Here is a 15598-nt window from a genome sequence, read left to right as displayed (position 1 = left end):
ACAAAACAGTTTTCACAGAAAAAGAAGAAGAAATGATAAAAGGTGAGAACCAGAAGTTTTTTACATAATCCATAGTCTACAGCAGGCCTATTCAATTACTTTTTCTTCTGGGCCAGATTTGAAAATTTTGAGATGCCACTGGGCCGAAGACCCCTACTTACATTATTTCTTGAGACTTAACTCTAAATATGCTATCAATTGAACTAAATCATAAAAATAAATAAAAGAATTCCCAATAAAGGCTTTATACCGCATCAGTTATTGATGAGCAAAATAATTCAAGCGCATTGCAAATTTTAACATTTGGCCCAAACCTTGACTAGAATATTTTTAACAAGGCAAATTTCACCACACATATGTTTAATTAAAAAACAAAACAATGTAATAATAACAACCTTTTGCAACAGTAAAGTCTTCTGTAACATTTTATATGTATTTGCAAAAGTCTATTTGTTGAACTAGAATGGCCAACTGAGGCAGTGCATTAAATATTTCAACAAAAGAAACTGCACCAAGTGAACACTTAATAACTGTAAAATTAAAGCTTCTTTTGCATATTCAAAGTAATGCTGACTTAATGCGTTCAGTCTTTGGGGTAAAATAACCACATTTATCAGTCCAAGCAGGGTTAAAATGGCGATTTTCATTGTCAATTTTACGTTTTTGACCTGTCAGTGACATATTTTCGTGGTTGTCGTACTTGGAGAGAGTATTCTGGGCTGGTGTTGCTACGATACCGGAAGCGGTGCGTTCAAGTACAAGAGGAAGGGCGGGAATTTTTAAAACTCTCACAGCAAATATGATTTAATTGCATTTTTGCAGCTTACGTCGGGTCAGTCGGGGGGTGGGCCAGTCAAAGGGGGTCCACGGGCCGGATGTGGCCCCCGGGCCGCTAATTGAATAGCCCTGGTCTACAGTCTACTGCATAAATAGTATTACTGCTGGAGATGTTTGGATGTTTTTTTTTTTATTATTATATTACAAAATGTCATTTTATCCTATGAGACATTTATGTGAAACTCTGTCATAATTACTCGAATTATGGTTCAAAAACATCTTATGTGAGATCATAGTGCCCTTGACCTTGTACCAGCAAATCTGAAGAATCTGAAGAAATTCTTCAACAACTCTTCCACAGAATACTGTGTTGACGAGAACTGCATTAGATCTTAGATTATTAGACCTCCTTGGGTCACTTTAGCCTGTTGCTAGGCAACATGATGTCACGATGACAGATAAGAACTTTCAGGGGTCTAAGACATACCCGTGTGCCACGTTTGGTTGCTTCATTCCTGATCACTGGGAGTTAGAAGGACAACTTGCACTAACTATCCCTACAGTAAAGGAATTGTGTGTAGTACAGAAGTTGACAACACATAACTTCTCTCATCTTCAGTAGAAGAGAAGAGATGGCCTGTCTTACAGTACATGAGACCTGACTAGTTCAGTCATTAAAGTGACTGATCTAGGAGAATAACCTTCAGATGACCATTCAGGAGAGGTTGTCTCACAACGGTCGGTAGTTGACACACCCCACCAATCATGCTAATGAGCAAACAGACAGCCTTTTCACAGTGTAAACAAGGATCCAGGGACAGAAAAATTATTCTAAAACCATTCAACTGAGACTGTTTTTAAATGGGAGAGAAAACAAAGATCACACAGCTTCCATTCTGGTTTGCTTATAACCGCATCAGACATACAGACAGGAAGACAGATATTAACGCTGATCAACAAACAGAAGTAATTCCAATGCCTGCTTAAATGGGAGGCCGCAGGGGTAAGAGGGGCACCAGGCAAGGCAGGCCCAAGTCTATTTTAAGATAAATCACGTTTATTGGTCCATGCTCTTTACTTTTAAGCGGGGGTGCTTAACCATCAGCATGGCAGCTCCATGTTTGAAAGGTCAGCAGCACCAGAACTGTGCAAACTTCCCTTTATTAAGCAGTTGTACAGCTGGTGGAGTGTGAAGAAGTTAATGAAACACTCTTTAAACTTGTTTTATTTAGCCTCTTTTTTTCCTTTTTTTTTTTTTTTAAGACTCACTTGAAATGACTAAGCTGGTAATGGTTCAAAATCTTGCACAGATATTTTGGCAGGATGCTCACTCCTTGGATGGACACATCGACTGTGAGAGCAGTCAAACCCTTGTACATTGGGTTAAAAGAATGTCGCCCCTTTTCCATGCCTGAAAAATGAGTGTCGACGTCCAGAGCTCCACTGCTGATCTGTTCAGCTAATTTGGGGTTTGATGTGGAGGTAATGGAGAAGTCTTGTGGAGCTGTCTGGAGTGTAATCTACAAGCTGACATGCTTGATGGAGTGTGGCATTCACACGTCCCCTACTCGGCTGGGAGAAGTGCATGCTGACAGATGGATGGGGGAGGTCCTGGTGGGTGAAATCTAAATTTGTTAGCCTGAGCAGATAATAGGATCAGAGGGGTGGATTACTGCAGTCTATAAAGTATGCTTGGTTTCTAATATCTAACAAGCAGATAGATTTTTCTATTCTTACATGTAAAGTATATAATTTTGGAAATGTGTTAATAATCAGTGTAAAAGCCATAACATACATGAGGTTGTCTCACTGCTGGCAAATATACACCACTGTAGCTATAATTGTAAAACACTATTATCACTACAGGTAGGACAGTATTTAAAGATGAGTATTTTGACAAAAAAAAAAAAAGGAGGTCTCCAGATACAGGGAGCCTGACTGATTTGATTTATTACAATTATACCTTCTGTAACTTGTGGTTTTGCTAATCCTCCTTTAATGTAATATTACTGCTATTGAAAGGTGTGCACATACACTGAAATACAGTATATAAAGGCAAAACCTGAGTTTGTACAGTTCTAACAAGCTTAAAATTTAATATTTAGTATGACCACCTTTATTCTTCAACACAGCTTGAACTCTCTTAGGCACTTTCTGTAATTTCTTTAAGTAGTCTTCAAGAATGCTTTTACTTTTACTGCATTGGTAGTGTGTTTGGGATTGCTGAATAAAAGCTGTTGCCAAACACTTTCCTGATGGTGGATCAAAATCTGGTGGTACTTTTCTGCACTAATAATTCAATCAATTTTATTTTATTTTATTTTATTTTTTGGCTTTTAGCCTTTATTTGATATTAGCAGTGAAGAGCAGACAGGAAGGAGGGGGAGAAAGAATTGGGGAAGGCACGCAGCAGGCAGCCGCAGGCCAGACTCAAACCCAGGCTGCTGCATTTAGCCATAGAGCATATGGGGGCCTGCTCACCCACCTCCAACACCACTGGCCAAAATGCACCCCAAACCATGACAGAGCATCCACAATGTTTTACACATGGCACTCACTAATGTGGCTCTCTCCTGACCTCCTCCATACATATGAATGACAATTTGAGCCAAACATTTCAAATTTGGATTCATCACTTCATCAGACCTGTTGCCCCTGATTTTCAATCCAGTTCTTGTGTAATGTGGCATACCTCAGCCTGTTTCCCCTTCCTTAAGAATGGCTTCTTGACAGCCCCCCATCCACTGAGAAGATTTCTGAAGAGACTTCAGTGAACAGCAGACAGATCAGCTGAAGGACCAGATGCATCTCTGAGGTCCTTTGTTATTTCTTTACTGTAATTTTCCAATTTCTTAAAGACTTGATTTTCAAATACTGTAAAACACTGTGGGTAAGCACTATTATTACTATAGGTAGGATAGTATTTATAGATAGTTTTTTTTAGGCCTGACACTTCTTCTTTTGAACTCCCCTTGTCATTTTCCTCAAAATTTTTTAAGGACACACTGCACACCATGCCGAAATATGCCTTTGGGAATCATCTTGTTGGTGGAAAAAATACTATTTTCTGTCTGTCAAACTGCTATTTTTGGCATTTTTCATACATTCAACTAAAGAAATGGGAGTGATGTGTTTTTGTAACAAGCTGCTTATAACAAAGTGCCTAAAGATCCAATTTAAAATTGGTTCTTTGCCAAGCTGTCTGTTATGTATGAACACAACACTTATTTATCCCTTGAGTTAGGTGCTGTTTTTTTAATGTTTGCAGGTCAGTGTAAAGTGGCTTAAGCAAAAACAGCCAATGGCCAAAGAAAACATTGAAAGGTCTTCAGAAAGCCCGGAGAACTGTTGCTCATAACCACTTAAAAAAAAAAAAGAGAGAAAGAAAAAAGAAAATCTGGCTCACTGGAAGCAAAATATAAAAGCTAGAGGATCTACAGAGCTCCTCTTTTGTGAGTTTTAGAAATACAGTATCACAATGTGATTGAAAAGGGATGTTATCAAAATTTAAGGGTCTGAAGAAACAAAAATGTAATACCTTGCTTAAACCTTATGTGAAATATACTTTAAAGTATCTTGTTCTTTTTAGATGGGTGAAAGAAGACAGATGAAACAAAAGTAGAGAGAGACAAAATAACATGCATACAGAATTATGAATGAATGTCACGCCTTGTAGACTGATTGTCTTAACCACATTCCTTCTGGCTTATAAATTATATTATGAGACATGATAAATAATTACATTTCGGGACTGATTTTATAGACTAGTCTCCATTTTACTGTGTCTATTATTTGGGGGATTCATTATTTGTTCATTTGCTCTTCTCTTTTTCAGATAAAAGGTAAGAGGCAACTCTAGAAGAGGAGGAAAGGAAAAATTTATAAGATTAAAAATCAGATCAGGATGGCAATCACCTGGACGAGAACTAATATTCTGAATAATGTGTGCATACAAACATTCAGTAATTACTGGGATATGCAACATTAGCCTGGTTGATGAGGCGTGCTTACAATGTTATCATGTTAACTTTCCGCCCCCTTAGTTTATGTTCCATTTCCATGGCAATGGAAATATTCGCTTTATCCACTTGTCTGAGAATTGCCGATTTTGAATCCCAACACCAGCTCAGTAACCACAAACTGGTCCAGAGGGCACGCTCAGTGACCAACAGTAAATGTTTGAGGTTGTATATCTGAAAGCTGAAAGTGTGACTGAATGAAACGCTAAGAGAGTGAAACTCAGGATCACTAAGAAAAGAGAGGATGACCTTCCCTGGAGAATAAAGGTTAGGCTCATTACTGAGTAGGATATAAAGAGGAATATAAACTTTGTACTAGATCCTCTCCTCTGTGCCTGTAACCCACTCATGCCTCAAGATCCAACCAACCTTATCAGCAGCAAATCTACATGGATTTGCATACAAATGAAGGCTAGCTCGCCACTGACCTAGTTGGGTCCAGACTGGATGTTAAACCTTCCTGACAGGTTCTCCCAAAGCGCTGACCAACCATACTCTACTTTTGCAGTGCCAGAAAAACACACAGAGCAAAAGTTCTTCATCATCACTCTAAACTAACTTTGATTTTAAAGAACAGACAAAACTCTTTAGATTCTCCTTTGTGGTCATAAATGTCAGCTCATTTCACAATTACTTAAAACACTTTAAGCATCCAATTAGCTATAGTGATATGACAATTTTTAAGAAAAAAATTGTTCAACTCAATTCTTGACAAAAAATCTCCATGTTAACAGAATACTGAATGATCTCAAATTCTTGAATACAGCACAACCCTTCAAGACAAATGTAACTGGACAAAAATGACAGTAATAAAGAGAATAATAAAGAGAATGCTTATTTTTCTAATAGTTTGTTGAAAAGTCAGTCTGCCTGATTTCTGGAACCCATGGACATTACCAAACAATGAAGTTTCTTCCTTTGTGATGTTTTCTCAGACCTTCCTTTGTCTTCAGTTATTGTTTCTTCATGTGTCTTTCTTAACTTTTATCTTCAGCATGTGGAATGCAGCTTGATTGTTTTGAGACAACCTGATTGACTTGGCATTTCAAAAGATTCCACTTTTTTAACCTTCAAAAACTCCTGGGCCACTTTTCTTGTTATTGTTCATCAGTACCCTAAAGTGACATTCAACTTTATTTGAATCTGAGCTTAAAGTAAAGATCTATATCCTTCCGAATTCATCTAGCTGCTTGTGTCAGATTATCAATAACAGAAGTGAATCAATGCCACTGGGGGGTTTACAATCTCCTACCATCACAGTGCCTACACCATGTTTCATGAAGAATGTGCTATATTTTGGATAATGAGCATTTCTAAGACTTCTCCATAATTTTTTTTCTTCCCATCATTCTCTTACAGGTTGATCTTAGCTTCACCTTTTTTTAAATTTACTCTTTGTGTGTTTGTGATATATCTATTGGTTATTTACAGTTAGGTCCATAATTTTTTGGAGATCACCACAGTGGGTTTTTAAATCAAACAATCAAGATGTGGCCAAAGTGCACACTTTCAGCATTAATTCAAGGGGTTTATCCAAAATTTTGGCTTAACCTGTAATTTAGCTGTAATTTAGGAATTACAGCCAATTATATTCACAGTTCCTCTTTTTCAGAGGCTTAAAAATAACTGGGAAAACTAACATAATATAAATTCTTAATATAAGGATGGCTTCTAATAATTGGAAGAACATTTTTTCCAGTCAATGTCTGCCTGAAGTCTAGAACCGATGGACATCACCATTTGTCAGTATATACAGTAAGGGAACAGGGCTAAAATCCACTGCTGTGGTGTAAGGAGGCAAAACTACAGAAAAAACATGCTGTTGTCCAACAAATTATGGACCTAACTACAGTTGAGTAAAGACATGGAAACACAAAAATCATCTAAGATGAATTCACAGCTGCAATCAGGCTCAGAGAAGGACAGGTGCAGAGATTAAGACTGGATTTTATACATCCCAGTGATGCTGACCTTGGCTTTTGTCTGAATAAAATGCACCGTGTTACTTCACCAATAATTACCTCAGGATCCAAGTGCACAGGGGACCCTATAATTTTAATTGAGAGAAGGCACTCCTGTATATTTTGCTTTTTGTTTGTTATGGATCAGGATCATGGCTAATCCACAAAATGACAGTGTTCAATATTTTATGTATATGTATGTATGGATTAAAGAGATTGAGATTGTCCATTTTTTGGAGTTTATATTATATTGTTGCATCTTGTCTGTATAAAAAATACAGAAAGGCATGAAGGGCATGATTTCACATATGCCCCAACATCCTTTTAACACAGTGTGGTTTATCCCTAATTGCAGCACTGTCTCTGAGTACTCACCATTGCTCACACAAGCCATTCACCTGGTCATATGGTTTGGCCTTTGTCAAAGTTTCTCAGGGTTTAATAACATTCAACTACCAGCTATGATAACCAACTGTTTACTTATTGTCTAATGTATCTCAGACATTGCCATTATAGTGCTTCAATTCAACTAAGTCCAATTCATCTTGTGTCAATTTATATTGTAAGATAAACCTTACAATTTTATTATGAGAAATCCAACAAAGGTCAAAATGTTTTGTCTAACTTTTCTAAAAAAGTATATTAAGTATTTTGCAACTACATGACTTACTTATTTGCCTAAACTTTGATACACTAAATAATGTTTGGTTGGCAATAGGAAGAAATCTTCCACCTACATAACAGCCACCATGTTTTTCCACTTTGGAAATTGGAAGAAAAGATCAATGACTGTCCATTGAGTAGTGCGTATGTCCAATAGGTCATGTGTAGGAAGGGTTCATGTTGATGTCTCAGTATGCACTGTCAATCATATATTGTAGAGCCAGCATGAAATGCCAAGCAAATTCCTACTAAGCCATGCCAGACCAAAAAAGATAAAAAAAAAAAAGACAAATTAAGTGTGTGTGTGTGTGTGTGTGTGTGTGTGTGTGTGTGTGTGTGTGTGTGTGTGTGTGTGTGTGTGTGTGTGTGTGTGTGTCTGAAACAGGTAAGATTTCTCACATATAAAAAATAGCTCAAATCAGCACTGAATTCTAAAGAGGAAATTAAAAAAAAAAAAAAAAAAGAACATCTGAACATCTGAAGAGTGTGTAAATGGATTTGCCTTTGTTTTCATGATGCCATAAAGAAAGTGAGGTACCATACAAATATAGCCAAGAGCTTATTTTATGTAAATAATAATATTTGGATCTTATTGTCAGTCAGTTTGTGTCACTCCACAACCTCAATGTCATATCTCAGGCTTACCTTGCAGATCTTGTACAGTGAATCCTGTCCATCTCCATCAGAATCTTTGAAGTAGTCGTGTGCAGGAAAAGTGCGGTGGATGTCACGGGTGATGACACTTTCCTGTGCCGAGTCCTGTAACACATATGAAATAAATGTGCTTTACACATGTACGAAAATTTGTGCTAAGTTAAGTTTTTATGACATTTGTGGTAACGCACATTAAATGGAGACTATCCCAGTCGAAACAATGAACTTTGTCAACACATCTAGGAGTTCAAGACATTTTCATCTTTTCTCTGTAAATTTAAAAATACAGTGGAAAAGAATGTAATGTATTGTGCTCAACTCAAAATCGACAGTATCAGTTCACAGGTACGATATGAACCAAGAACACACTGCTATGTCAGTGTTTGTGTCTGTGTATTCGCCTTTCCCTCTTTTCTCTTGCAACAGCCCTCCCCAGGCTTCAGTCACTTCGTCTGCATGGTCTAATCCACAGCCACTGCAGTGTATACACACACACACACACACACACACACACACACACACACACACAAACACACACACACACAAACACACACACAAACATGGTTGCTTATTTTGCAATGCGCTTTTCACTCACAAACAAGCATGCATACATGGGCAATGTGCTATGTCACACACACACACACACACACACACACACACACACACACACACACACACACACACACACACACACACACACCACCCTTCTCGCTCTCTCTCTCTCTCTCACACAGTCAGTCATATGCACACTGTCACACACGGTGCAAACACAACCAAGGGAGGACTGGGAGCACAGTGTTCTCTAACAACTCACTGTAAGCTGCAGATAAACCAACCCTGAGCCTGGTAGGCCTTGATGTGTGTTTGTGTGCATCAGAAACAGAAATGAAGAGTGTGAGTTAGAGAAAGTCAGTGTAAAAAAACAAACAAAAAAATTTCTGTCTTTCATTTTTTTCTTTCATGACAGAGGGAACAGAAGGTAAGATTTTAAGTTCAAGTAGCTCAAAGAGGAAAAGCACTCTGCTACTCTCTTAAGAAAACAATGTGAGTTGATCAAAAGTCCTGGTCCTAAGGCTCCTAATATCTAAAAGATTTGCAAAGCTCCCTTTATTGATTATAATGGCTTTTATAATAGCATGCTGACACAACAAGTATAAAATTTTGGTGCCCACAGACTGTAACTTATACATTAAGTCAGCAATAATAATAAAAAACAGAACAAAAGAGAATATCCTGGCAGCTTAGTCTTTATGATGCACTGCAATGTAAATGTAAAGGCTGTGGTTTAACTCTGGCTAGGGGCCTTTTAATGCACTTCTCCCCACTGCGCTCCCTGTTTTTTTCTATCTGCTGCGACTTAGTAGTATACAATTAAAAAAAAAAAAAAAAAACTCCAAAAACTAAATTATTTATACAAAGATATAGTATCACCTTTTCCTTAATAATCAGAAAAGTACTTGCTTGTGAAACCCCCAGGGGTGTTAAACCTTTTCATACAACTGTGGAGTGGTAGATGTTTTTTTAATGTTCATTCTGTTTTGCAATTTAAAACATAGAATACATAGTAATGCCAGACTTTAAGGCATCGACTTCAGCTTACATCCTTGTCAAACAATAAGTTGGCTACCAATGTAACATCACTGGAACACAGCTATGCACTACATTACATTTAATTTATCACTACTATATTATATCAAAGTTAACAACTAGCAAAACATAACTTTCTGTTTACCATGGTGCCAGGATCCTACAATAGTCTTATATTGTATTAGTCCAAATGCATATACATATATCCGCACACCTGCACCAAACAATTTGACGAACCGGTTGGCACAGTTGTGTGTAATGCTTTAATAAGATTTGTAGTGAGGAGGTAGTGTGTCATTCTGTGTATTATGTGTTTGATATGGAACTAACCGTTTTAAATAGCGCTTACACTGCAGCAGAAAAAAAAATGAATGAGTTTAAATATGAGTTAAATTAAATCTTAAAAAAGAGATGCTGCTCTTCAGGAATGTTCATTAAGTTGGGAGATTTTTTTTTTTTTTTTGCTTTTGTTTATTGAAAGTGTTCATCATTGTCTTAATCTGGCAGCAAAACAAAGGTGTGGCCTTACAATTAAGGTTATTTTACATATCAAGCTAAAATAACTGTTTCAATACTAGGGCTGGGCGATATATCGAGTTTTTATGAAATATTGATATATTTTCCTATGCGATATAAGATGAGACAATATTGTTTATATTGATATAGTCTGTGTCACGTTACAATCATACTTGTAGATCCACCAGTTCATCTTTCTCTTCTCCCAATTTGTCTCTGCACAACTTCACACTGCCCCGCCTCTCTCCCTCACCGCTTCACCTGTAAATCATGCAGGAAGTGACAGCATGGCAGTGTTGCCAACTTAGATTTAGCGGCTTTTCTGACCCCCCTAGCGACTTTTTTTTTCCAAAAAGCGACTAGCAACAAATTTAGCGACTTTTTCCAGTGACGTCAGTGACTTTTGGAAACCTGAAATCCCCCTCTGTCGCCATGATTTATGTACATACAGCCTTCATACTGCGTCCATTCGTACGCTTTGGCATCGCCCGGACCTCTGACACGTCAGCGCATGTCTATGGATTTACGGAGCTGGCTAGAACCCTGCTGACTGAAAGATGGAATTTTGTTCATTCAGTCTGTTTACATGTTTTGTTATTTGCACAGAGTACTAGATATACAGGAGTACACACAGGAGGAAGCACTTTTGTGAAGTCTACTTCACTGGAGACTGATTTTTTAAAGAATAAGTCAGCCTTTTGCTATTTTTGCTCTGTATCTTTTCTGTTTACATTTTAATAGCACAGCTGTGAGTCTCTTGTTATGGAGGAAAAAAGCATGAATTTATTTGAGGAGCATTATTATTTAAATATGCCAATAGTTTATTTTGGAGCAATTTCTCATGTCTACAGCTGAATGTTAATAAAAGTGCCTGTGTGACATTTGGGACATGTAGCTTTGACTCAGAAGCATTTTTTTGTTTATACCTTTTGGGAAGAAAAAAAAATATCGAGACATATATATTGTATATCACCGTTCAGCTAAAAAGTATCGAGATATTATTTTTTGGTCCATATCGCCCTAAGTCAATAATAAATTAGTCTTGATCACAGATTCATGAAGATTAGATAAGTGAATTTATTACAGTTAGTTAAAACAATCTGATAATGTCAACTTGTCTTTTGCTTGTGTCTAAAATGAAATGTCACATTCCTATTCTATTCAGATTGATTTAAACTTTATGATTTATTGTAGGAGAGTCACAGAAGAAGTCATTAGCCTAGTTAGAAAAAAATAAAAACCTTTAAAATAATTATAGACTAATTATTAATGGAATACATTTTATTAGTTATCCCATCATTAATAAACCCATTTATGACACTGTAATTACCACTGCAACATCATCATGGACCAGCAAGAATCTGTTTGGCAGTGAAAGTTGTAAACACTTTGATTTAATAAACCATGCATGCCTCTGCTAATTAACAGCCTCATTACTCAAAAAACACCAAAAAAAAAAAAAAGAGAGGACGTCCTCTAAGCTGCTTAATCTCCTTCCTTCTTGTTTATATCCCCTCTTCCTCTTCTCTCCAATTTCCTCCTGCATATTTCCTTCTCTCCTTGAGTTCTTTACTCCTTTGTTCCCTTTTCTAGCTTATCTTCTCCCTTTTTTGATTTCCATATTGTACTTTCCACTTCATCTCCCATTGTAACCTCTTTTCTATTGGTTTCTCTATTTCCTTCTGTTTTCTATGATTGCTTTTGTCTTCTTTTCTACTTCATTTCCTTTCTTTTCTATCCCTCTCCACCTCCACATGTCCACCTAAATATTTGACTCATCTTCAGCCATTTTCAATGCAAAAATGCAAATATACAAAGCTATTTTAGCACTATGATGCTAATATGCAAGAATACAAGACAAGCCTCTTCTCTGACACTGATGGTCCACATTTTTTATGTGCCAGTGTACTCTTATATGAAATGAAAAAGTTTAATCTATAAAGATTTAAATTTGTGGACTTCTTCAGCAGGCCCTCTAAGCTAGGACAAGATATAAAGACATACCTATGTCTTTATATCTTGTCTTAGCTTAGAAGAAAAAAAGAAACAGCCTAATAAATTATTATAGTGGAGTGTGGTGGAGTATGTAAAAAGGATGACATTATCATTTTTATCACCATCATCTCTCCAAGCCCCATTGCAACACAGAAGCACAAAATAGTGAGCTATAGAACTACTGAATGCAGCTTATATTAACTTCAGTAGAGTGCAACCTAAGCTCTATGAACACTCCAAAGAGCTTGACAGATTTGCCCACTTATTCCTGCCCTCAAAATGATCTACTAGCTCAGCCAATGAAGAAAGACCAAATGATTCCTCACATGGTTGTCAAGCCTTAACCTTTACCAGAAAACCATAATCTTAACAATAAGCAGGGTAACCAGGTCAGAAGACTCTGTGCTTATATAACCATGTTATGTATTTTGCTGACAGGCTCTATAAGCTTAATGGGGCTAATCCAAAAGTGTTTCCCCATGTGGCAATGGCCTGGAGAGAGAGCCCAACACATTTTGGCACCTCTGGGTCATCACCTCTGAGAGCCAACAGAGAGCTGGATGTTATCAATGAGTGTCGCACAGACAGAAGCAGTCAGCTCAGCATCACTACCGCAATCACCACGATCCAAAGGACCTTTAGCTGGAATATCTTTTTACAGCTGCCACAGGAGAATCCAGAAGGCTGTTAGTGATTGTTAGCTTCCAGACAGGGGTAACAGTAGGACAGAGGATCTGTGGCTGTGATAAGACCAACGTGGGAGAGGCACCAACTCAAGAAAAAGCCATTTTTAGCTGCAGGTAATCCTCTAATACTCCAAAAAGAAAGGCAATTCAGGATGTTAGTTCACACATCTAGTGTAATAAAGGATTTCTGGATTGTTCTCAATCGGCAAAGCCAGTACATGCAAACTTTGGTGAGCTGGTTCACAGGAGTGAGCAAGCCTAAAATAGAAAGTTTAATAATAAAGCCAGTTGAAAATAGAAATAAAGTATATATGCATAATCATGTGGGAGTTTAAAATTAAAAAAAGGAAAAAGTATAGGCCAAATGAATTCATGCCAGCATAAATGTCTGTGCAGCAAAAGAACCTCCACCAAACACAGACTCATCTTCTACTTACACCAAGCAAAAAACAAACAAACAGATAAACATCAAACACAGCCTGCTCACAAATAAGGAGGAAAATTACACACAGGACAGAAACTTTGAAATAGACAGAATATAGGAGCATTTAAAAAAAAATACACTAGCCCATACGGGGGGGTTACATCAACACTTGTCCATCAGTTTGATTCGAACCTGCTGTGTCCATGCATTCTTTGTTTTTTGTGCCCATTGGATTTAATCCCTAGATGGCTTTAAAACTGACTAAAGGTAGAAAACAAGAGCAAAAAGAGAAGAGAATAATGAGAGAAAAACTGTAGAAGCAAAAAGCAAGGAAGTAAGATACAGAGAGAGATTAAGATAGATAAACAAGGAGAGACAGATTGAGACAGAAGTCAAGAACGAGTGATATAAAGAGAGGGGAGTGATAGAAGTACACAGAGGAGAACAACAGGCTTTTTCTAATCGTAGCCTGGGGGCTTGTTGGGCAGACAGTCCATTACTCAGACCTCACCAACAGGTTACCTACTTAACACGCACAGCTAAAAATAAAAACTGCTGATATGTCCAAACCTGCACTCAACCTCCACATCTGTCTACATCCAACAGCATTTCATTAACTACACAGAGCTGACTGGTGGAAGCAGCCACAGGCTTAAAGTCCAGAGGCCTTCCTCTACTAAAGACAAATATTTATACACAACTCAAACTCTTTTCTCTGCTTTACCTATGGTTTTTGAAAGCATCCAACATATTAAGTCTGTTAAAATTATTGTTTAATACATGTAATGAACTGAATTGGCCACTGAAACAACTGGAATAACATTGAAAACTTCCCTCAGCCAATGAAAAAGGACCCCATTACTGGAGGAAGCAAAGAAGGAGAGGACGAGAAAGTCAAAGTAAGAACCTCAGAAGGCCATTCAACTTGATTCAGAGTGCTGAATAGCACATTCAGCTGGCATCATTTTTATGAGATTGGTAAATAAAAAGAAACCTGCACATTTATCAGTCTAATGCAACTGGGTATTATAAAAAGCAATGTGGTCTTTGTGAATGCAATGCTGAGTTGTCCATTGTAGTACTCAGAGCAAAAAGGATGGTAGGTAGTAGCCAAAAAATAAAATAAAGAGGAGAAATATTTAAACAACTCAGCAACAAACAAATGATAGAATGAAAACAATTTTGGGGGTGGGGAAGCAGTTTTGTTTTTTAAAATAAAGTTTTGTGGTTCTAGCTTTAAAATATGAGAAAGAGCAGGCTGATACTAAACTACTTCTACTCCACTAGGCAGAAAAGTAGTAAAAGGGCAGATGCTTAAATGGGGGATATTTTAAATGTTAATTACAGCCATGGGAGCTGTGCTTTAATTTATATTACATTTGAAGGTAACGTAAGCAAACACCTGTCATACTTTGATTAAAAACAATTATTCAGGAGCAAGGTAACTGAGTTGACACCACACTTTTTTCTATCTTAAGCGTGGCTGACAGGTTAGGTTCCCTGGTCACCTACTGTTTGTCTGCTAGCTATAATGCTCTCTTGGCCTCCCTCATGTCTCTGCAGAGAGGAAGAATGAAGCCAGCAGACCTTTAGGAATACTGACATGGGGCCTTGACAGATTTTGTCATGCATCCCACTGGAAGTGTCCACAGTATCAGGTAGAAAGGTGATCTTTCCACTGACAGACTATTATGCTGTGGTTCTACTTGATTGTAACATGATGTGTGTCAGGAAGCAGTGTGAAAGTCTTAAACGGAGAAAGGAGACATGTCCAATTATAGACTGAATGACGTATGTGTACTTGTACTGAAACATATACATGTATAAATACAAACAAGAGTTTTAATGGTACTTAAATACATTATATAGCCTTTTTACATACAAGGCCTCTGGACAGATGTTAGGAGAATCAGTCGTGACATTGTCCGAAGTTGCCCTCTCTCTCATGTACCCAGCAAGCGTCCGCTTCAGTTGCATCTCACTATAATAAATACTGAGGTTTAGGTGAGTGTGCAGCCTGACAAGAGGCATGATTACTAACTGCATGCTGTAACTTCACCTGAACAACTGGATATCACATGGAATTCTCACTAGGGAGCTGGCAGGTTAAAGGCTGTTTAATGCACGATCCAACAGCATCAGACATTTGCAGTCTCACAGGCAGCTCTTGTTTAAAAATGTTGAGGGCTGCTATTGGGAAAAACTGAATTTATCTTTGAAGGGATTGGTGTAGAAGCCAGTGACTCAATTAGTCTCTCAACAATGAAAAATCTTACCCTACAAACAGACAAATTGACTTGGTGGGTTTTTCTGCCT

The 15598-nt window shown here is 37.6% G+C and overlaps 1 protein-coding gene across 2 annotated transcripts in view; it reads right to left on the bottom strand.

Annotated features, from left to right (window-relative positions):
• rabgap1l (RAB GTPase activating protein 1-like) overlaps positions 1 to 15598 on the bottom strand; it is a 117085-nt gene that overhangs the window by 40024 nt on the left and 61463 nt on the right. For both annotated transcript variants that reach the window (XM_030728079.1, XM_030728080.1), the window contains exon 14: positions 8066 to 8179. In XM_030728079.1, coding sequence (XP_030583939.1) covers positions 8066 to 8179 — 114 coding nt within the window. The remainder of the gene's footprint in view (positions 1 to 8065; positions 8180 to 15598) is intronic.

This window comes from Archocentrus centrarchus, chromosome 4 (assembly GCF_007364275.1).
Source record: "Archocentrus centrarchus isolate MPI-CPG fArcCen1 chromosome 4, fArcCen1, whole genome shotgun sequence".
NCBI lineage: Eukaryota > Metazoa > Chordata > Actinopteri > Cichliformes > Cichlidae > Archocentrus > Archocentrus centrarchus.
The sequence above is the reverse complement of the archived record's forward strand: the minus strand, read 5'-3'. Positions and strand labels throughout refer to the sequence as shown.